The sequence below is a fragment of the Piliocolobus tephrosceles genome, chromosome 10 (assembly GCF_002776525.5).
Source record: "Piliocolobus tephrosceles isolate RC106 chromosome 10, ASM277652v3, whole genome shotgun sequence".
In the NCBI taxonomy this organism is placed as follows: Eukaryota; Metazoa; Chordata; class Mammalia; order Primates; family Cercopithecidae; genus Piliocolobus; species Piliocolobus tephrosceles.
In genome coordinates this window covers 110,745,801-110,768,319 of record NC_045443.1, presented here as the reverse complement: position 1 = coordinate 110,768,319, position 22,519 = coordinate 110,745,801, and the positions used below count along the sequence as shown (strand labels likewise).

Sequence of the window (22,519 nt, the reverse complement as noted above, 5' to 3'; positions counted from 1 at the left end):
CCCCAACCCCACAGATTGATTTTCTGTGTGACCCCAGGCTGCTGTCTCTCCCTCTCTGGGCTGTAAGAAGCCTTTCAGCTCAGGAGCTGGGGAATGTTCAGAAGACCTTTGAGTGGGAAAAGGTCAGGTTGGGGGAAAGAGGGTATTTGGGAGGAAGCACTGGGGGTCCATCTGAGGTTGGTGCCACTGGGCTGGAGGAAGAAAGCAGTGTGTGCGCGCGCGCGCGTGCACATATGTGCACTCTTTCTTAGGGCACAGTGGTGAGAGGAGGGAGGAAGGGAGCAACAGGTATGAGAACCAAACTTTGCATCCACAAATGTGGGTGTGTCTTTACTGGGCAAAGCAGAATCTTTGTTCTCTGCTGGGTAAAGGGAAGCACCCCTGCAGGGGTGTCAGGGCAGAGATGCTGTGCGTGTGCACCTGTTTCTGGGCTTGTCTTGGTCCCCCATTCCTCCGGTGCCTCCCTCCTGCTCACTGTGTACTTCAAAGCCCTGAGTGCTCCGTCCCCTGCTCACCTCCTGTCTCCTGGCCCCTCTTCCTCCCCCATTCCCAGCAGTCACCTTCCTATTCTTCAGCTCACCAAACTCATTGCTGCCGCAGGGCCTTTGCCCATGCTGTTCCAGCCTTCTGGAATACTTGTCCTTGTCCTCGTTGTCTCTCCCCACGCTGCCTGACTAGCTCCTACAGGAAGTCTTCCCTGATCCCCTCCGACCCTACCCCCAAGACTCAACCAGGGGCCATCGAGCTAACTCCAATCCCAGGACTTCTCCCACCATGTCCTCATTGCTGGGAGACAGCGCCTGCTTGTGGAAGGGGGATCTGTGGGGTAAACCCTCACACCTCTTCCTCTGATCCCTGGAACTCAGCACAGGCTGGGCCCATAGTCCAAGTGAATGTTTGTGGAGTAATGAATGAACAAATGAAGGAATGGAATCATGTGTGTGTGTGTCAGTGACTGTGTTTGTATGACTCTGTGTGTGTGTGTGTCTATGTGTATCTGCTTTATATCATTGTAAGCGTGTGAGTGTGTGTCTCTGGATCTCCGAGTGTGTCTCTGGGTTCCTGACATATGTCTATTTTCATGACTGTGTCTGTTTTCTGTGTGTCTATCTGCATGTGCCTTGTGTCTGTATTTCCAAACACAAAGGCACATATTTTTAGGACTTTCTGAGGGTGCATATGTGTATCTGCTTATGTGTAAATGTGTCTCTGTCTCTGGCCTCCTTGATGTATCTGTGAGCGACTCTGTCTCAGTGTGAATCGGTGTGTGTATATCTGCACATATGTTTCTGCGGGTCGCTGTGCGTGTCTGTTGGTCTCTGTGTATCTGGGACCTTAGTTGTGTATTGGGGCCCTGTGTGTATGTGTGTGTGTGTGTGTGGGATCATGCGTGTGTTTTGTGTATGTGCCTCTGTGTGTGTGTGTGTTGAGATCTCTGGTGTATGTCTGATACTCTGGGTATGTGAGTGTTGGGGGGTGTGTGTGTGTCTATGCCTGGATTCGTACATGCTCCAGTGTCCCTGGGTGAGTACATATCTAGGATCTTGGAGTGGCTGTCCTTGGGTGTGTGTGCGTGTCTGGGCCCCTAGCCGGGTTCGTGTGGGGGTCTCTGAGTGTGTGTGTTTGTCTGGATTTCCGTGTGTGTGTGTGTGTGTGTGTGTGTGCCTGGGTCTCCAGGTGTCTGCCTCCTGTGTGGCCCAAGGACCCCCAGCCCCCTGCACGTCCTTTCGCAGGACAGCGACTGTCTGGAGGAGCCTGGGCCCCTTCTGGGGGGAGGAGTACACTGTGCACCTGCCTCTGGATTTCCACCAGCTGGCCTTCTACGTGCTGGACGAGGACACCGTCGGGTGTGTGGCTGGGGAAACTGGAATGTGTGGGTTGGGGACCCAAGCCTGGGCACCTGAGGGGAGAGGGGATGTGGGTCCACACCCCTGAGTGTGTGCCCTTCCACCCAGACCTTGACACCTGCCCCCACTTCTCTCTGGGTGGGGCAAAGGGACCTCTGACTCGGACCCTCACGTGCCCACCTTCCTGCAGGCACGACGACATCATCGGCAAGATCTCGCTGAGCAGGGAGGCGATTATAGCTGACCCCAGAGGTGGGCGAGGGGCACGGGCAGAGGGAGGAGGGGGCCATGCCCAGGGTGGGCATTTGCAGGGGCATAGCACGTGGCACAGGGAAGCACAGAGCCTTCAGTGGAAACTTATTTCTCTTGTTGCTTTTGTCTTTACTTTTTGTTTGTTTTTAATTGTTGTTGTTAGAGATAAGGTCTTGCTCTGTCACCCAGGCTGGAGTGCAGTGGTGCTATCATAGCTCACTGCAATCTTTAACCTCTGGGCTCAAGCGATCCACCCATCTCAGCCTCCTGAGTAGCTGGGATTACAGGTGCACACCACCACACCCAGCTAATTTTTTCAGAAATATCTTGTAGACACGGAGTCTTGCTATGTTGCCCAAGTTGGTCTTGAACTCCTGGGTTCAAGCAATCCTCCCACCTTGGCCTCCCAAAGTGTTGGGAGTACAAGTGTGAGCCACTATGTCCAGCCTTGTCTTTAGTTTTTGAGCAGTTAATTTGTTTGCCTAGTTCAATATTCAGATTTTACAATAAGCATCCCAGCTACTCTGTTCCCGTCCTGACATTGTCAGCTTCTTGTGTGTCCTTTTAGAAATACTTTAAATATATATAAGCAAGTAACAGTCGTAATAGCAGGCTGGGCATGGTGTGTCACACCTGTAATCCCAGCACCTTGGGAAACAGAGGCAGAGGCAGGAGGATCGCTTGAGCCCAGGGGTCCGAGAGCATCCTGGACAACATAGGGAGACGCCCTCGCTACTAAATATAATTTAAAAATAGTAATAGCAGCAAACATTTATATACTGTATATATAAATATAAACATACAACATATGTTTATATGTAATAAATACATATGTATAGATATTATTCTTAACACTAAGTTCTTTACATGTATGGACTCAGTGAAGTAGGTTCATCATAACCCCGAGAGGTAGGTGCTCTAATTATTAACGCCCACTTTATAGGTGAATAAACTGAGGCACGGAGGGTTAAATGATTTGCTCAAGATTACATTATTAAGTCAGACAGCCAGGATTTGAACCAAAGTTGTCTAGTTCCAGAGTCTGTGCTTTTTTGTGTGAGACAGTGTCTCATTCTGTCACCCAGGCTGTTGTGAAGTGGTGCAATCTTGGCTCACTGCAGCCTCAACCTCCCGGGCTCAAGTGATTCTCCCACCTCAACCTCCCAAGTAGCTGGGACTACAGGTGTGCACCACTATGTCTGGCTAATTTTTGTATTTTTTGTAGAGGCAGGATTTCACCACGTGAAACCAGGCTGGTCTTGAACTCTTGGCGTCAAGTGATCCGCCTGCCTCGGCCTCCCAAAGTGCTGGGATAACAGGTGTGAGCCACTGCACCCAGCCGAGTCTGTGCTCTTAATACTGCGTTTTTCTGGCTTGGTGCGGTGGCTCACACCTGTAATCCTAGCACTTAGGGAGGCCAAGGCGGGTGGATCACGAGGTCAGGAAATCGAGACCATCCTGGATAACAAGGTGAAACTCTGTCTCTACTAAAAATACAAAAAATTAGCTGGGTGTGGTGGCGGGCGCCTGTAATCCCAGCTACTAGGGAGGCTGAGGCAGGAGAATGGCGTGAACACAGGAGGCAGAGCTTGCAGTGAGCCAAGATCACGCCACTGCAGTCCAGTCTGGGCGACAGAGCAAGACTCCGTCCCCCCCCAAAAAAAAAAAAAAAGCCGCATTTTTCTGTGCTTATACAAATTGCAGCCTTTTACACTCTACTCTGTATCTTGTCTTTAAAATTTTTTAATTAATTAATTAATTAATTAATTAATTAATTTTTGAGATGGAGTCTTGCTCTGTCACCCAGGCTGGAGTGCAATGGCGTGATCTTGGCTCACTATAACCTTCGCCTCCTGGGCTCAAGCAATTCTCCTGTCTGAGTCTCATGAGTAACTGGGATTATAGGGGTCTGCCACCACACCTGGCTAATTTTTGTATTTTTAGTAGAGATGGGGTTTCACCATGTTAGTCAGGCTGGTCTCGAACTCTTGACCTCGAGTGATCCACCCGCCTCAGCCTCTCAAAGTGCTGGGATTACACGAATGAGCCACCCCACCTGGCCTGTACCTTGCCTTTTTACTTCACTAAGTATCTCTGAGATCTTTCTGTAACAGTGCTGTCAGAGTTTCCGCATTCTTCGTTTGGGATGGCATCGTGATGCTCCATTGTGTGGCTTTACCATTATTTATTTGGCTAGTTCCCTATTGATGGCATCTAGGGAGTTTATAGTCTTTCCCTGGTTCAAGCAATGCTACAATAACTAGCCTGTACAAATAAAATTTCACACATATGTAAGTTATATCCATCAGTCAGATAAATTCCTAGAGTTGAATTAAAGAGTACACACATTTGCGTACTTGATAGTTGTTGTTATATCACCCTCCATGGAAGAGGTAACAATTCACTCACCCCACACTCTCGCAAACAGTTATCAAACTTTTTGTGATCAATTAGTTGTAAATACTACCGCACGCAGACCAGCCAGTTATCAAACTTTTTGATCTTGTATCTGATAGGTGAAATATTGCCTCAGCATACGTTCATTTTGCACTTCTCTCTCTCTCTCATTTTTTTTTTTTTTTGAGACGGAGTCTTGCTCTGTCCCCCAGGCTGGAGTGCTGTGGCATGATCTCTGCTCACTGCAAGCTCTGCCTCCTGGGTTCACACCATTCTCCTGCCTCAGCCTCTTGAGTAGCTGGGACTACAGGTGTCCGCCACCACGCCCAGCTAATTTTTTGTATTTTTAGCAGAGACAGGGTTTCACCTTGTTAGCCAGGATGGTCTCGATCTCCTGACCTCATGATTCTGCCATCTCAGCCTCCCAAAGTGCTGGGATTACAGGTGTGAACCACTGAGCCCGGCCTCATTTTGTGCTTGTCCATGAGCCTTTTTTATATGCAGCTTTGAAGAATCACTTTATTTTCTCTTCCATTTATTGTCTACTCATACATGAATTCCCCCCCTCCCACTAGGTTGTTTGCCTTTTCTCATTGATTTGTAGGAGCTCTCTACATATTGGGGGAGTTAATTCTTTTTTTTTTTTTTTTTCTTTGAGATGGAGTCTCGCTCTCTGTCTCCCGGGCTGGAGTGCAGTGGTGGGATCTCAGCTCACTGCAAGCTCCGCCTCCTGGGTTTATGCCATTCTCCTGCCTCAGCCTCTCAAGTAGCTGGAACTATAAGTGCCCACCACCTCGCCCGGCTAGCTTTTTGTATTTTTTAGTAGAGACGGGGTTTCACCATGTTAGCCAGGATGGTCTCCATCTCCTGACCTCATGATCTGCCCATCTTGGCCTCCCAAAGTGCTGGGATTACAGGCTTGAGCCACCACGCCCGGCCAAGGGGGAGTTAATTCTTTGTCATATTAGCTGCAATATTTTTTCTCCCTTTGTCTCTCATGTTTTGACTTTGCCTATAATTTTTTCATGTATAAAATTTCTTTTTCTATATTTAATCTCATATTTACTTTTGGTTCTGAATTTTCTGTTAGAACTAAAAAGAACTTCCCAACTCTAAGATTAAGAGAAACATTTTAAAACATAATTCCTTCTAACATTAATGTATTACACACACATATATATGTGTGTGTGTGTGTGTGTGTGTGTGTGTGTGTGTGTGTGTGTGTGTGTATATATATATATATATATATATATATATATATATATTTTTTTTTTTTTTTGTAGCGACAAGGTCTCACTATGTTGGCCAGGCTGATCTTGAACTCCTGGCCTCAAGCAATCCTCCTGCCTTGGCACCACAAGTGCCGGGATTATAGGTGTGAGCCACCATGTCTGGCCATTTATTGCATTAAACAAAAAACACATTTAAGTCTTTGATCTACTTGGAATTTACCTAGATATAAGGTATAGTAAGGATAAAACTTTATTACTTTTTGTCTACATGACTATTAATTGTCTCAATACCATTTATTGAATATTGCATTATTTCTCTCAGTTGGAATTAGTTGAAAACCTACTATGTGCTGATCATCATTATAATCCTATTTCATGAGGGTTTACTATATGCCAGGCATGGTGCTAAGCACTTTACATTTACTTCTCAATACGCCGGTGAAGTGTCCACCAAAATGATCTCCAATATACAGAGGCATGGAGAGGGGAGGTGACTTCCTCCTAGAAGGTGCAGAAATCGGAGTCCAACCCAGGTTGTGCCTGCCTCCAAAATCTGTGCTCTTAATCGGCCCACTGAGCTGTACCCAGTGTACCTCAAACATCCTCCAGGCACGGTGGCTCACGCCTGTAATCCCAGCACTTTGGGAGGCCGAGCCGGGTGGGTCACAAGGTCAGGAGTTTGAGACCACCCTGGCTAACACGGTGAAACCCCATCTCTACTAAAAATACAAAAAATTAGCTGGGCATGGTGGCAGGCGCCTGCAGTCCCAGCTACTTGGGAGGCTGAGGCAGGAGAATGGTGTGAACCTGGGAGGCGGAGCTTGCAGTGAGCCAAGATCGTGCTACTGCACTCCAGCCTGGGTGACAGAGCGAGACTCCATCTCAAAGACAAACAAACAAACAAACATCCTCTCAGGGGAGTGAAATTATATGAGTGAAGTATGAGGCCTGGCTTCCAGGAACTTGTGGACTTGGATAGGAAAACAGAACACATTTCCACAGAACAGGCAGCAAGAAAAGAAGGAATGTGTCCATGTGTCTGCATGCATATGGGTGTTTTTTATTTATTTAAGCGGGACAGAAATGTGGAGGCAACAGTGGAGATAGAGAGATGTGAGATGGGACTTCTACTTTCAGCAGCTGGAGGGACTCAGTCCTCGAAAGTGCTTTCCTGCTACACAACAGTGAGATCCTGGATTAAATAGGATTCCTAATACATTGTTGGACTTCCGGTAACTTTTTTTTTTTGTTTTTTTTTGTGACAGAGTCTCGCTCTATCACCCATGCTGGAGTACAGTGGCATGATCTCGGATCACTGCAACCTCTGCCTTCCAGGTTCAAGCCATTCTCCTGCCTCAGCTTCCGGAGTGCACCACTACGCCTGGCTAACTTTTTTTGTATTTTCGTAGAGACAGGGTTTTGCCGTGTTGGCCAGGCTGGTCTCAAACTCCTGACGTCAGGTGATCAGCTCGCCTCGGCTTCCCAAAGTTCTGGGATTACAGGTGTGAGCCACCATGCCAGGCCAAACTTCTTTACAGAACGGGAAATCCCTCAGTATTTTTTCCATCTCAAATCATGAAGCTGGGTGGGATGGCTCACGTGTGTAATCCCAGCACTTTGGGAGGCTGAGGCTGGCAGATTGCTTGAGGTCAGGAGTTCGAGACCAGCCTGGCCAACATGGTGAAAACCCTGTCTACTGAAAATACAAAAATTAGACGAGCATGGTGGCAGGTGCCTGTAATCCTTGCTACTCGAGAGGCTGAGATACAAGAATAGCTTGAACCTGGGAGGCAGAGTTTGCAGTGAGCTGAGATCGTGCCATTGCACTCCAGCCTCGGTGACAGAGTGAGACTCCATCTCAAATGAAAACAAAAACAAAAACAAAAACCATTAGCTAAAACCTAACAGGGAATGGTAAACAAAAAGCGAGGAAACCATGAAGGATTTCCCTGAAAGCAAAGGTCAATATCAATTCTACAGTCAACAAAGAGACTAAAACTTGGACTAGGGGCAAGGTGGATGTTACTCAACATAAGAATTCTCCCTTAGGCTGAGACCCTCAAGGGGTCCCAGAATAAGCAACTCCTGCTCCTCTCTAGGGATAAGCGTGTTCCTTAGGTTTCCCAGAGTAAGTTCAAACAAACACGACTTCACAATCAAAGATCAGCAAACACACAAGAAAATGAGACACCTTGGGCAATAGTCAGCAGAAACAATAATCATCTGATTTAGACCCACAAAGACTTTAGAATCTGTAATCGTAATATGCAGGATTTTTAAAAAGAATCAGATTTAAAGAAATAAAAGATGTAATCACAAGAAAGTTTGGCAATAACAGCAATAAATTACAAGTAATTACGCAGGCAGATTTTAAAAAAGAACCAAATAAAACTTTTAGAGGTAAGTGTAATTGTTGAAATAAAAAATGGAGTGGTTGAGTGAAACATCAGATTATTCATAGTTAAAGGGAGATTTAGTGAACTGGAAGAAAGGTCTAGAGAAATTATTCAGAATTTGTTTCAGAGGAAAAGGAGAAAAAGATAAAATAGAAGTTCAGAGACATGGAAAATAACTGTGGAGGTTTAACATTTATTTAATTGGAGTTCAAGAAGGATAGAATTTTAAAAATCAAGACAGGCAAAAATTTTAACAAAAATTGGGAAGAGGAAATAATTTTAAAAAATCAATCATCTAGAATTTTGCAGAACTAAAGGAAGGATATGATTCCATAAATAGAAGATGCACAATCTCTACTAAGCAGGATTTTTAACAATCTGTATCTAGACACATTGTGATGAAACTGCAGTGCATCAGAGACATAGTCCTTAGAATTACAATAGATAGAAAAAGCTGGGCACGGTGGCTCCTGTCTGTAATCCCAGAACTTTGGGAGGCCAAGGCAGGCAGACAGCTTGAGTTCAAGAGTTTGAGACCAGCCTGGGCAACATGCCAAAACCTCGCCTCTACAAAAAACACAAAAAATTAGCTGGCTGTGGTGATATACATCTGTAGTCCAAGTTACTGGGGAGGCTGAGGCAGGAGGATCACTTAAGCCTGGGAGGCTGAGGCTGTGTGCTGAGATTGTACCATGGCACTCCAGCCTGGTGATGGAAAGCTAGAAGTCAGTGGAACAATATCTTCAAAGTGTTGAGAGAAATACAGAGAGGGAGAAATGCCCAAGATTTTTTCAAGGGGAGAGTGTGCTGGGATTACATGATGAAGTTCTTTCTATACCAGGGTGAAGTGTGTGATGGCACATAGCTACGAGCATTAGCCCTAGAACTAACTATACTGCCTGCATTCAAATTCTAGCTCTGCCATTTACTAGCTGTGAGACCATGGACAAAACTCTTCCTCCCTCTGCCTCATTTTCCTCATCTGAAAATGGGGATAATTACAGCACTTATATCAGAAGCCAGGGTCTTAACACATTTTTAATTTTAATTGAGGCAGGGCATAGTGGCTCATGCCTGTAATTCCAGCACTTTGGAAGGCCAAGGTGGGTGGATCGCTCGATCTCAGGAGTTCGAGACCAGCCTGGGCAACATAATGAAACCCCATCTTTAAAAAACAGCACAAAAATTATCCAGGCATGGTGGTGCACACCTGAAGTCCCAGCTGGTTGGGAGGGTGAGGCAGGAGAATCGCTTCAGCCCAGGAGGCGGAGGTTGCAGTGAGCCAAGATCGTGCCACTGCACTCCAGCCTGGGCAACAGAACCAGACCCTGTCTCTAATAATAATAATAATAATAATAATAATAATAATAATAATAATGAAAATAATGTTAATTGAATTTTTAAGTTAACACAATGCCCAGTACATGGTAGGCGCTTCATAAACGTTAGTGCCTGTGCCTTCCAGGGATTGACAGCTGGATTAACTTGAGCCGAGTGGACCCAGATGCAGAAGTGCAGGGTGAGATCTGCCTGTCAGTGCAGATGCTGGAGGATGGGCAGGGCCGCTGCCTTCGCTGCCATGTGCTTCAGGCCAGGTATGCTCAAGGTGGAGGTGGTGTGGAGGGTGGTCTGAGAATGAGCAGGAGTCCCTTGGGTCTCCCCTGCTGCCTGGATTTTGGGGCCTCCTCACTCCTGGCATACTTCTGGGCTGACAGTCAGGTTCCCTGTGTGGACAAACAGTCCAAGCTCACTGGGTTGTAAGTTCCTGGGGGCAAAATCCTGTTGAGTCCCCAGGGACTAGCAGCAACAGACCAGACACTCAGGATGACAGGTGACAGGTGAGTGTGGAGATGTAGTCATTAAATTGTAACCGACAAATACCCAGTTCATACTGGCTTAAGCAAAAGAGCTATGTTATTGGTTTATATGACTGACATGTAGCTTCAGGCATGGCTGGGTTCAGGTGTTCAAACGATGCCATAAGGAATCTGTCTTTAAAAAAAAAAAAAAAAAAAAAGAGTCTGTCTTTTAGCTCTGCTGGTCTCTGAGTTAGCTTCATTCTTAGGCAACCTCTCCCCAGGTGAGAGGTGGCCCTAGCAGCTCCAGTCTGGCGCCCTGCCAGCTTAGCCACTCCAACAGAAAAAAAACTTCTATTTCCTACCATTTCCAACCAGTGTCCTGGGATGAAGTTTTACTGGCTCAGGCTGGGGCGCATGCCTGTCTCTGAACCAATTACATTGAATAATGGGTCAGGCCTGAGTGACAAGCCCATTACTGGAGCGGAGGGAGGGATCGGCCCCCACTAAGTCATGTGAGAGGGAGTAGTAAGAAGGAGATAGGTCCTGTCCCAAAGAAAAGTCAGACGCAAGGTGGACGCAAGACCAGGAAAACCCACAGGTGGCCCTCTAGGTGCACCAGCTCATGGGACACCCATCTTCCCTCTTGCCTACTTGTCATGGCCATCTCCTTCTCCCTTCCTCAGCTCTCTGTCATTTTGCTCCCTCAAATATCTCCACCCTTCCCCCACTCCTCTCTCATCCTGTTTTTCTGCCTTTTTTTTCACCTTCCCAGCTCTCACTTTTAGGCAAATCCCTGCCCAGATCGGAGAGGACCTCCAATTTCTAGCTTGCTGTGTGACCATAAAGCCATTCCTTGCCCTCTCTGACCCTTTCCCACCACCTCCAGATTTTTGCTTCCAGCTTTGGCCCCAGCTGGGGCTCCCTAGAGTCTCGCTGAGGGAGAACCAGGGAGGCAGGTGACAGGCTGAGGGACCCAGCAGTGGGCAGAGGCTCACTTGTGCCCATGGCCCCTTCCCCAGCCACAAGGCTGTGCAGGATCCTTGCAGGCATGAGAGGGGCTGACTGCTGTCGCTTAGCAACCGGGCCAGCTCCTAGGAAACCGAAGAAGGCTTTGGATGCTGAGCAGGGGTGGGAAGGGATCAGGAGGAAGAAGGAAGCAGCCCCTGGTGTGGGGGTGGGGTGGTGGTGTGTTCCTGGGTTTGGGGAACGTCAAGAAGGAGGGATGGAGAAGCTGCCTGGAGTAAGACTTTTGGGTTGTCATGGCAACCAACGGCAAGGAGTCCCTGCCTTCTCTTGGGTCCTAGACAAGGTGTGGGCATGGGTGTTTGTTGAATGAATAAACGAACCTATCATCTACCACCTGCCAGGTGCTATGCTAGTCCCTTTACACACATCATCCCATCTAACTCTTGGCCCTATGAGGTTGGTCTGTTATTACTCCCATTTTCCAGGTGAGGAAATGAAGACTTAGAGAGGGGAAGTGACTTTCCCCAGTGTCTCCTAGCCAATGAGCACAGAGCCAGGCTTTGAACCTTTGCATCAACTTTCCCATCTGGGGCCGCCAGAGAATCTGAGGCTCTCTTCCCCTTCCCCGCTGCACTTCTACTTGCTGGGCTTTATGATGTAGGATATGACCTTTTGGTGCCTCAGTTTCCTCATCTGAAAAATAAGGATATACAAGTGCCTCCTCATAGAGTGGTGACAGGAAGATACTGGGTCTGGACGGGCATGGTTAGGGGTGTCCCCAGCTGGACCGACCCCTACAATGGAACAGTTAATTGCCTTGGAAACCAGCGACATTGGAATGATATACTCTTAACAGCCTTTCCAAGGCCCAACTCGGGTGCCGTGTTCCCTCACTCCTCCCCCATCTGTTCCCAGGGACCTGGCTCCCAGAGACATCTCTGGCACATCTGACCCATTTGCACGTGTGTTTTGGGGCAGCCAGAGCTTGGAGACCTCAGTGAGTGATGGGGAATGAAACCAGGAAGGAGTGGGGCATTTGGTGGTGGGGCAGGGGTCCCCATCAGCTCTCCCACTCACAGACCACTTCCCTCGCCCACAGACCATCAAGAAGACTCGCTTCCCACACTGGGATGAAGTGCTGGAGCTGCGGGAGATGCCAGGTGCCCCATCCCCACTGCGGGTGGAGCTCTGGGACTGGGACATGGTGGGCAAGAATGACTTCTTGGGCATGGTGAGCCTCACTCCCTGCAACACCCTCCATGGCTCCCCAGTGCCTCCATGGGGGAAGGAAGATAAGATGGGCTGAGCCTCCTGGCTCTCAGAAGGGTGGATGTGCAGCTGCCTCATCAAGTTCCCCTGGTTAGGCAGGAGTGATGCAGTTACATTGCTCTGTTTTACAGGTGAGGAAATCGAGGCTGTCAAAGGTAGAGGAACCTACCCAAGATCACAGGGTGGGCCCAGATTCTCATTCTGGGATGAGAGCATGACAGATGACTGTGTGCTGGCCCTGTGCGGAGTGTCCCTCCCACAGAGCCTCATTACTTAACTTTCATGGCCACCCTATGAAGCTGGGACTGTTGCTATCCCCATTTTACAGATGGGGACATTGAGGCTCAGAGAGGCTGAGTGGCCTTTTCAAGGTCATATGGCTAAGAAAGGGCAGAGCAAGGATTTGAGTTCAGATCTTTTTGACTCCAGACCTACGCCCTTAACTCCTACGCCTAGAAGTCCTGGGCTCAGGTTCTTTCTCTTGGTTTCCCTGTCTTTGGAAATAGCCTGGCAGCTCCTCAAATAGTTAAAGATAGAGTTACTCTATGACCTAGCAATTCTACTCTTAGGTACGTACCCCAAATAAATGAAAACTTATGTTCACTAACATTACTGTTCATAGCAGCATTAGTCATAACAGCCCAAAATGGAAAAAACTCAAGTGTCCATTATAGATGAACAAAATGTGGTCTATCGATACAACGGAATATTATTCAGTCATAAAAAGGAATGAAGTATAGTAAGTCCTCATTTAATGTCATCCATAGGTTTTTTTTTTGCTGTAGACAGAGTCTCGCTCTATTGCCCAGGCTGGAGTGCAATGATGTGGTCTCAGCTCACTGCAACCTCCGCCTCCTGGGTTCATGCCATTCTCCTGCCTCAGCCTCCCAAGTAGCTGGGACTATAGGTGCCCGCCACCATGCCCGGCTAATTTTTTGTATTTTTAGTAGAGACGAGGTTTCACCGTATTAGTCAAGATGGTCTCGATCTCCTGACCTCGTGATCCACCCACCTCGGCCTCCCAAAGTGCTGGGATTACAGGGGTGAGCCACCATGCCCCGTCCATAGGTTCTTGGACACTACAGCCTTAAGCAAAATGACATACTGTATGCTGTAGGAATTTAACTCTTATTTATTTACTTACTTACTTACTTACTTACTTACTTACTTACTTATTTATTTATTTAGAAGGAATCTCCCTCTATTGCCCAGGCTGGAGTGCAGTGGCATGAACTCAGCTCACTGCAACCTCCACCTCCTGGGTCCAAGCAATTATTTTGCCTCAGCCTCCCAAGTAGCTGGGATTACAGTTGCACACCACCACATCTGAGTAATTTTTGTATTTTTAATGGAGACGGGGTTTTCCCATGTTTGTCAGGCTGGTCTTGAACTCCTGACCTTAAGTGATCTGCCCACCTCATCCTCCCAAAGTGCTGGGATTACAGGCATGAGCCACTCACCCAGCCTTAATTCTTGTTTATAGTAATTAGCTCATGGTACATTTGATTTCCTTATATGTTATGAGTCAGGACTTACCGTACTGGCACATGGATGAACCATTACACTAAGTGGAAAAAGCCAGCCCCCGCAAAACACATATGATTCCATTTATATGAAATATCTACAATAGGCAAATCTACAGACACAGAAAGTAGATTAGTGGTTGCCAGGGGCTGGGGGGCACGAAGTGACTGGTAATGAGTACGGGCTCTTTAGGGCTCATAAACAATGTTCTGGAATCAGCAGCACAACTAATTGTGGTAACTCTGTAAATATACTAAAAATCATTGAATTGTACACTTTTAAAAGGTGAATTGTTTGGGATGTGAATTATATCACTATAAAGTTATTTAAAAAGAGAGAGAGGGTGGGGTTTGAGTGCCTCCAGGGCTGTCCTTATGCCTTTTGATAGATGAAATTTATGTGCCTAAACAGAGCTGAAAATACACTCAGTCCAGATATGCTATCTCTAGCAGCTGTGTGACCTTGGGCAAATCACTCCATGTCTCTGAGCCTCAGTTTCCTCAACTGTAAATTAAGTGTCCCTAGGAGGCCCTCGGAAGCCCTCAGTGTCCTGGCAGGAGCTGATAATTTGGGACTTGTAGGAGAGAAGGAGGGGGCCCCTGGCAGGCCATTCTGCTTCTCTGTGGGTGGGCAGTCTGTTCTTCCAGGGCTAGGTGAGACCTGAGCCGGGCAGGGCAGGCCATGACCTGGCTGAGGGTCTGTGTGTCTCTCCCAAAAGGTGGAGTTCTCTCCGAAGACCCTCCAGCAGAAGCCACCCAACGGCTGGTTCCGCCTCCTGCCCTTTCCCCGAGCCGAGGAGGATTCTGGGTAAATGTGGGTGCAGAGGGAGGCGGCCAGGCTGGAGCCATGTCGGGCAGCATCCATAGCTTGTGGGCAGAGCACATGCCAGCCCATGCATTATCGCTATGCCACTTCATTCATGCATTCATCCATTTAACAACTGTCTATGGAATGTCTCTCAAGGTGTTTACATGAGTCCACAGGAGTTCACTTTACACCCATTCACCTGTTCATGTGCAAACACGTTGGCTCACACTTGATATATATTCAGAACTTTGGGTCCTTCCACACCTGTCCATACCGTTCATTCTTGAACACACTTATTTATACCATCTCCACTTGCCTGTCCTGTCTATACCCATCAATATCAGTTCACACCTGTTTATACTGGCCTCACCTATTCACACCTGTCCACGCTTGTTCACACTGTTGACACTCATCTTCACTTGTCCACACATCCTTTACATATTTGTGCACACCGGCCGCATCTATCCACTCTGGCCACACCTGTTTACGTTGTTTGTATACATTCCTATTTATGCCTGTTCACGCCTGCCTACCCCTGTTCACACCTGTCCACACTTGTCTATACCTACCTACACCTGTCTTGTTTTGCAAACTCCCGCCCTCCTCCCATATGTTCCCATTGGCCTCTCTTGGCTCTCCACACCTGCCCATGCGCTCTCCCATAAGAGCATCTTTCATTTTCTTATCTTTCTTTCTTTTTTATTTTTTTAGACAGAGTATCGCTCTGTCCTGCAGGCTGGTGGAGTGCAGCGGCACGATCTCAACCACTGCCTGCCAGGTTCAAGCGATTCTCCTGCCTCAGCCTCCTTAGTAGCTGGGACTACAGGTGTGTGTCACCACACCCGGCTAATTTTTGTATTTTTGGTAGAGATAGGGTTTCACCATGTTGGAGAGGCTGGTCACAAACTCCTGACCTCAAGTGATCTGCCCACCTCAGCCTCCCAAAATGTTGGGATTACAGGCGTGAGCCATCGCATTCGGCCAGACCTTTCATTTTCTTATGATCTGATCCTGGACAGGGGAAACCTGGGTGCCCTGCGAGTGAAGGTACGCCTGATCGAGGACCGCGTCCTGCCCTCCCAGTACTACCAGCCTCTCGTGGAGCTGCTCATGGAGTCTGTGCTGGGGCCAGCAGAGGTGGGTGTGTAGCAATGCAATGCTACCAGGGGAGTGCCGGGGGGTCTGGATCCTGGCCTCCCCCTGCCTCACGGAGCCCTATTTAGGCTCATCTGCTTTGGGGTCCCAGGGGCCGAGGTCACTTTTGTCTTCCACCCCGACCCAGGAGGACACTGCTAGCCCCCTGGCCTTGCTGGAAGAGCTGACCTTGGGGGACTGCCGCCAGGACCTTGCCACCAAGCTGGTGAAACTCTTTCTTGGTTGGGGACTGGCTGGACGCTTTCTGGACTATCTTACCCGGCGTGAGGTGGCTCGGACCAGTGAGTTGCCTGCACAACCCCTGACATCACCGCCCTCAATGGTGGGCTTGCAGGAGGGTCCCTGGGGAGAAAAGGGGAGGCATCAGGCAGAGGGAAAGGGCTCCTTTTTCTGTGGGTCCCTGTGCTGTGCACCCTAGACAGTTGGGAGCCCAATTGCGGCTCAGGCCCTGGTTTTGCTACTTGTGAGCTGTGTGACCTCAGGCAGTTCTCTTAACCACTCTGAGCCTCTGTACTGTGAATGGGGTTGATGTTTTGGGTCTTCCTGATTTTGGGGGCTGGAAGAATCATGACCCCCACCTTGGGTGAGTGGGGTGAGCTAGGTCTAGCTCCCTAAATCCCAGCAAACACTTCCTCCTGTCCTCCCAGTGGACCCCAACACCCTCTTCCGTTCTAACTCCCTGGCATCCAAGTCGATGGAACAGTTTATGAAGGTGAGTAGGTGAAGGCCTGGGGGACCGGGCGCAGCTTCCTCGGGAACCTCCTTCCCAGTGCCTACCTGGCTCCCTCACTTGGCTGGCTTCAGAGGCTGAGCAGCTGAGCTGCAGTGCTGGTGGCTGGTGCCCGGCCTCGCCCTGAGTTGCACCCGGGTGTGTCCCCCACCCCAGCCCTGGCCTCTCTCTGAACCTTTTCCTGCATGGTTCCCCCTGCGCCCAGCTCATGGGCACGCCCTGGCCTCGCCCTCAGCCCCACCCCGTGTGGTGCCCCCTGCCCCCAGCTCGTGGGCATGCCCTACCTGCAAGAGGTCCTAAAGCCCGTGATTAGCCGCGTCTTTGAGGAGAAGAAGTACATGGAGCTGGATCCCTGCAAGATGGACCTGGGCCGCACCCGGTGAGCAAAGCCCGAGGACTCTGACCCTCCGACGGCCCCCTTTGGCTACCTGGAGCCTTGTCTGGGGGCTGGGTTCATGCTGACTGCCACTCACCCTGGGGCTACGACTGCTCAGGAGCTCGGTGGCTGAGCTCAAAGCCTTACACACACGACCACAGGTCTTCAGGCTGTGTAGTATAGGGGTTATGGTCAGGACTCTGATGCTAAGCTCCCTAGGTTCAAATGTTAGCTCTGCCACTATTGGTGGACAAAGTTGCCAAAACTTCTGTTCCTTAGTGGTTAAGTTGTTTTCTTTCTTTTTTTTTTTTTTTCAAGACAGGGTTTTACTCTGTCACCCAGGCTGGGGTGCAGTGGTGTGACCACGGCTCACTGCAATGTCGACTTCCCAGGCTCAGGTAATTCTTGCACCTCAGCCTCCAGAGTAGCTGGGACTATAGGCACACACCACCACCCCCAGCTAAGTTTTTGCATTTTTAGCAGAGACAGGGTTTTGCCACATTGCCCAGGCTGGTCTCAAACTCCTGGGCTCAAGCAATCCTCCTGCCTTGGTCTCCCGAAGTGCTGGGATTACAGGCGTGAACCACCGCGCCTGGCATAATCAGATTTTTTTAAGATTAAAAAACCCAAAATATTGATCCTATGTTCTTCTACTTAATGCACACACTACTTCTAAAATGTCCTTTATTCAGCTGGTGAGAATATTGTCACCTGAGAGATGGAGCTCATGACCTCTACTCTGTTAATTGAGTCATGCATGTACTCCACAAGCATTAGTGATCTTTATTACTGTGGTGCTAGGGGTCCCCGACATTAGTGATATTTACTGCTGTACTGCTAGGGATCCCCAACATTTGCGATATTTACTGCTGTGCTGCTGGGGGTCCCCGACATTAGTGATCTTTATTATTGTGGTGTTGGCGGTCCCTGAGTGGGCCTGCCTGCAAGGGAGATCGTGGAGTGCTCAATGAGATTGGGAGGAAGCAGAGCAGTGGCTAGGGGGTCATTCCACCCCTCCATGGGCTCCTCCTCCTTTCTCTCCAGAACCTTCTCCTGTCTAGCCCACAAGCCTGGGGCTGTGGAAAATGGTTGCTGGGATATCCATTGGGGACTGTGGCAGAGACAGGAGAGGATCTTTCCTTGTGCTGTCCACACCTTCTGACTACCTTAGATGCAGGCATCACGACCCCTCTTACTGATGATGCAACTGAGCCTCAGAGAGGGAAGGTCATTTGCCTAAGGTCACACAGCCAAGAAGTTACAAAGTAGGGATTTGATCCCAGGCCCTGAGCAGAAGGGCACAGTCCACCTGTGAGACTCCAAGTCGAGGGCATTTCCTAGCACACTTGATAACGATGGAGGAAACTCAGTGGGCACCCATGGGGACAGGGGTATCTGGGGACCTGGGCAGGGCAGGGTGGCAGGCAGGCTGTGGAGCTGGCAGTCCTGAGTTCTATTCTCAGCTGTACCATCTCCCCAGTAACCTCTCTGAGCTTCAGTTTTCTTGTCTGTTAAGTGGCAACAAGTAGCCTTACTTGTTGCTGTTAGGATTAAAAGAGACTGTGCCAGAGACGAGTCCAGGGCTCAGCACGTTAGGTCCAGGACACAGTGGAGCTGAGAACCCCCAGCTCTCAGTCTGGGTGTAGGCAAGACACACCCTCAATCTGTAAAGAAAGACAGGAACACAATAATTGCAGATGGAAAAATGCTGTTCTATCATCCACAAAACAAAACAGTGATTGAGTGCCAGGCTCTGGGCTGAACACTGAGGATACACTGGGGAACAAACAGTCCCAAGTCCCTATTCTGGGGGGAGACAGATAATGAGCAACTGGAAGAAGAAGGTTTATTTATTTATTTATTTATTTATTTATTTGTTTATTGAGATGGAGTCTCGCTCTGTCACCCAAGCTGGAGTGCTGTGGCACGATCGCGAATCACTGCAACCTCTATTTCCAAGGTTGAAGTGATTCTCCCACCTCAGCCTCCCGGGCAGCTGAGATTATAGGCGTGCACCACCACACTGGGCTAATTTTTGTATTTTTTGGTGGAGATGGAGTTTCACCATGTTGGCCAGGCTGGTCTTGAACTCCTGGTCTCAAGTGACCTGCCTCCTTGGCCTCCCGGAGTGCTGGGATTACAGGCATGAGCCACTGTGCCTGGTCGGAAAAAAGTTATTGAATGGGACCAGGGAATGGAAAAAACGAGGGAGGCGAAAGGCCTGCAATATTCCAGAGGGCGAGGACAGGGGCAGCCTCACAGGGGAGGGGACATCTAAGCAAAGACTTGCAGGCGGTGAGGAAGGGAGTCTTGCGGAGATTTAACATTTAACGGGAGAGTGTTCTGGGGGAGGGAGATGAGCCAGTGCAAAGGCTGCAAGATGGGAATGAGCTCATCGTGTTTAAGCAACAGCAAGAAGCCCGGTGGGAAGGGGCAGGAAGGAGGCTGCGGAGGTCGGGGGAAGATGGGTCCCCTCTGAGCTCAGCGGGGCCGGTGGAGGGTTTGGGGCAGGCAGATGCTGTGTCCGGAGTCTGAGCTGCTCCGCCGGCCCCTCCAGGAGGATCTCCTTCAAAGGTGCGCCCTCGGAGGAGCAGATGCGGGAGACCAGCCTGGGGCTGCTGACGGGCTACCTGGGGTCCATCGTGGACGCCATCGTGGGCTCCGTGGGGCGCTGCCCGCCCGCTATGCGCCTCGCCTTCAAGCAGCTGCACCGGCGAGTGGAGGAACGCTTCCCCCAGCCAGAGCACCAGGTGCGCCGGGATGGGAGGCCCAGCCTGGGGACGGGCTGGAGCTTGTCGGGGTCACTCAGAGGAGTCAGGACAGAGCTGGGACCAGAACCCAGGCTGCCTGGGGATAGCGTTCCTGGCAGGGTCCGGGTCCCAAGAATGATAATAATAATAAAAATTGGCCGGGTGCAGTGGCTCACGCCTGTAATCCCAGCACTTTGGGAGGCTGAGGAGGGTAGATCACTTGAAGTCAGGAGTTTGAGACCAGCCTGGCCAACATGGTGAAACCCTGTCTCTACTAAAAATACAAAAATTAGCTGGGCATGGTGGCTCACACCTGTAATCCTAGCTACTCCGGAGGCTGAGCCAGGAGAATCGCTTGAAGCCAGGAGACAGAGGTTGCAGTGAACGGAGATTGCACCATTATACTCCAGACTGGATGATAGAGATAGATTCTGTCTCAAAATAAATAAATAAATAAAACAAATAATAATAAATATAATAATAGCAGCTAATACTCTATAGCCTGGTAGCCTGACCATGGGCCAGATCTTGTTTTAGGTGATTTATGTATTTATTACCCTATCTAATCATCACATGCAGCATGTGAGGCGGATACCAGGATTATTCCCATTTCACAGAGGAGGAAACTGAGGCCCAGAGAGCTTAAGTCACACAGGTAGAAAGGGGTGATATTGGGACTGGCACTCACCCAGGCAGGTTGGCTCCTGAGTCTGTGCTCATAACCAGCAAATAATAGAGTCTGGCACAAAGTAAGTGCTTCTTAAAATTCCAGATGTAAGACAGAGAGAGGAAGTAAGAGAGAAGAATGCAGATCTGGCATACAGTAAGTGCTCAGAAACACCCAGAATAAAGTCTAAAAATAAATCTCTGCAGGTGTAGTGCTATACTAACATGGATAGAAAAGTTGAAAACTCAGATGCTGTGAGTTTCAGGCAGGTGAGGCACAAGAACAAAGTAGGTGGCGCGTGGGGTGGTAGGGAGTCATACAGACTGTGACCAACTGGAGCCCCTAGAGCTTTTCTAAAGGGGGCAGCTCCAGGGGATCACTGCTGAATAGAAATGGAAACCCAGTACTGCCAGATCTTTAGAGATTCTGGATTTTTTTTTTTTTTTTGAGAAGGAGTCTCGCTCTGTCCCCCTGGCTGGAGGGCAGTGGCGCGATCTCGGTTCACTGCAAGCTCCGCCTCCCAGGTTCCCGCCATTCTCCTGCCTCAGCCTCCCGGGTAGCTGGGACTACAGACGCCCGCCATGGCGCCCGGCTAATTTTTTGTATTTTTAGTAGAGATGGGGTTTCACCGTGGTCTCGATCTCCTGACCTTGTGATCCGCCCGCCTCGGCCTCCCAAAGTGCTGGGATTACAGGCGTGAGCCACTGCACCCAGCCCAGATTCTGGATTTTATGTGAGGTCTGTAATTTATGTATGTATGTATGTATTTCTTACTAACTTTTGAGACAGGGTCTTGCTCTGTTGCCCAGGCTGGAGTGCAGTGGCATGATCATAGCTCACTGCAGCCTCTATCTCCCAGGCTTGAGTGATCTTCCCACCTCAGCCTCCTGAGTTGCTGGGACTAGAGGGATACACAACCACACCCAGCTAATTATTTATTTTTGTAGAGACAGGGTCTCACTGTGTTGCCCAGGAGGATCTCAAACTCCTGGCCTCAACCAATCCCCATGCTTCAGCCTCCCAAAGTGCTGGGACTACAGGCATGAACCACTGTGCCCGGCCTGGAGTCTTATTTTTAAAATGTCAGCATGAATTTACCTGAAAACCAAACACACAAAAGAATTTTGGGTCAAGCATTACAAAACATTTGTGGTTGGACTGGTCAGTTTGCGACCCCCTGGTTGAATGCTCAGCACACCTCCCGAGGTGGCTGTCATTGTCCTCACTTGCAGATAACATCAGCTGAGATGAACTCTTATGTAGTGCTGATGTATCAGACCCAGGGTTCACTTTGCAGAAAGATCTGAGACCTGTTACATGTTGGCAGTGTCGTAACCCACTTCCTAGAGCCTCATTTGAGAGCTTTTGATTTATGCCACATCTCTCTCCACTTACTGTTTACAGATGGGGAAACTGAGGAACAGAGAGGTAAAACACCTTGGCCAAGGGTTTTCTAGACTCCCAGCTGGGGTCTCTCCCCTCGCCCCGGTTGAGGAGTAAGCTCTGGGCTTTGACACTGAGGTGTAGCTTGGCTTATGCCTCACCTTGCTGGGCTCTCACCTGGGCTGCCAGCAGAGGTGTTAAGTGGGGCACAGCTGTGGCAGGGAACAGGGAAGAAAGGGAGGAGGCCAGCTCCCCAGACAGCCTAGATCTTGTGTGGTGAGTCAGTATCAGTGACACCCAAGTGTCCTCTAGTTCTCAGCCTCCAAGGTGGGCCTGGAGTAGGGACTTTCTCAGGCCCGGGGAACCCAGGGAAGCCCCTTTCTCTGCTGCACTGACACCGGTTCTTTGCCCTCAGAAAGGAGGGAACAAATGAGCTGATGGGAAGACTAAAATGACCCTGCACTACAGATGGCGGTGGGGTCGTGGTGGCCTTGGGGACAGTTCAGGGCTCCAGATGGAGGAGAATGTGCTCCCTCTGGGCAGTTCCAGGTACCCAGCTCCTGCAGGGCTCACTGTCAAGGCCAAGATGCCCCAGGAAGGTGGCGCAAGTCCCGGGGAGGGCATTGTTTCCTGTGTGACTACAACCTCTAAATAAACATAGGCGCAGACTCTCAGGCTAAATATAGCCGGGCAAGTGTGAGAGGTGGGTGGGGAGCTGGTCTGGGGGGAGCAAGATGCACCCAGGATGGAGGGGCACCCTTCCCTGAGTCACCTCTGCTGATGCTGGAGAACCAGCCTTAACTTTAGATGGGCCAGGCCCCGGATTCACATGGAGGGGAACCATACTCTAGTTTGTAGAGGGCAGAGGTTGGAGGTGGGGAGGTGCACACAGGATGGACTCTGGAGCCCATTAGACTGGGTTCACTACTGAGCCTCAGTTTCCTCATCTAAAAAAAATGGGATAATAGC

General features: G+C 49.4%; 1 protein-coding gene across 1 annotated transcript in view; it reads left to right on the top strand.

The window, feature by feature from the left end:
• The window catches only part of RASAL1 (RAS protein activator like 1), a 38,132-nt gene that overhangs the window by 5,741 nt on the left and 9,872 nt on the right, over positions 1 to 22,519 (top strand). The window contains exons 3-13 of the mRNA XM_023203906.1: positions 1,734 to 1,847; positions 2,038 to 2,099; positions 9,590 to 9,719; positions 11,805 to 11,886; positions 11,989 to 12,120; positions 14,401 to 14,489; positions 15,509 to 15,626; positions 15,772 to 15,925; positions 16,292 to 16,356; positions 16,641 to 16,753; positions 19,308 to 19,500. Of these exons, the coding sequence (XP_023059674.1) occupies positions 1,734 to 1,847; positions 2,038 to 2,099; positions 9,590 to 9,719; positions 11,805 to 11,886; positions 11,989 to 12,120; positions 14,401 to 14,489; positions 15,509 to 15,626; positions 15,772 to 15,925; positions 16,292 to 16,356; positions 16,641 to 16,753; positions 19,308 to 19,500 (1,252 nt within the window). The remainder of the gene's footprint in view (positions 1 to 1,733; positions 1,848 to 2,037; positions 2,100 to 9,589; positions 9,720 to 11,804; positions 11,887 to 11,988; positions 12,121 to 14,400; positions 14,490 to 15,508; positions 15,627 to 15,771; positions 15,926 to 16,291; positions 16,357 to 16,640; positions 16,754 to 19,307; positions 19,501 to 22,519) is intronic.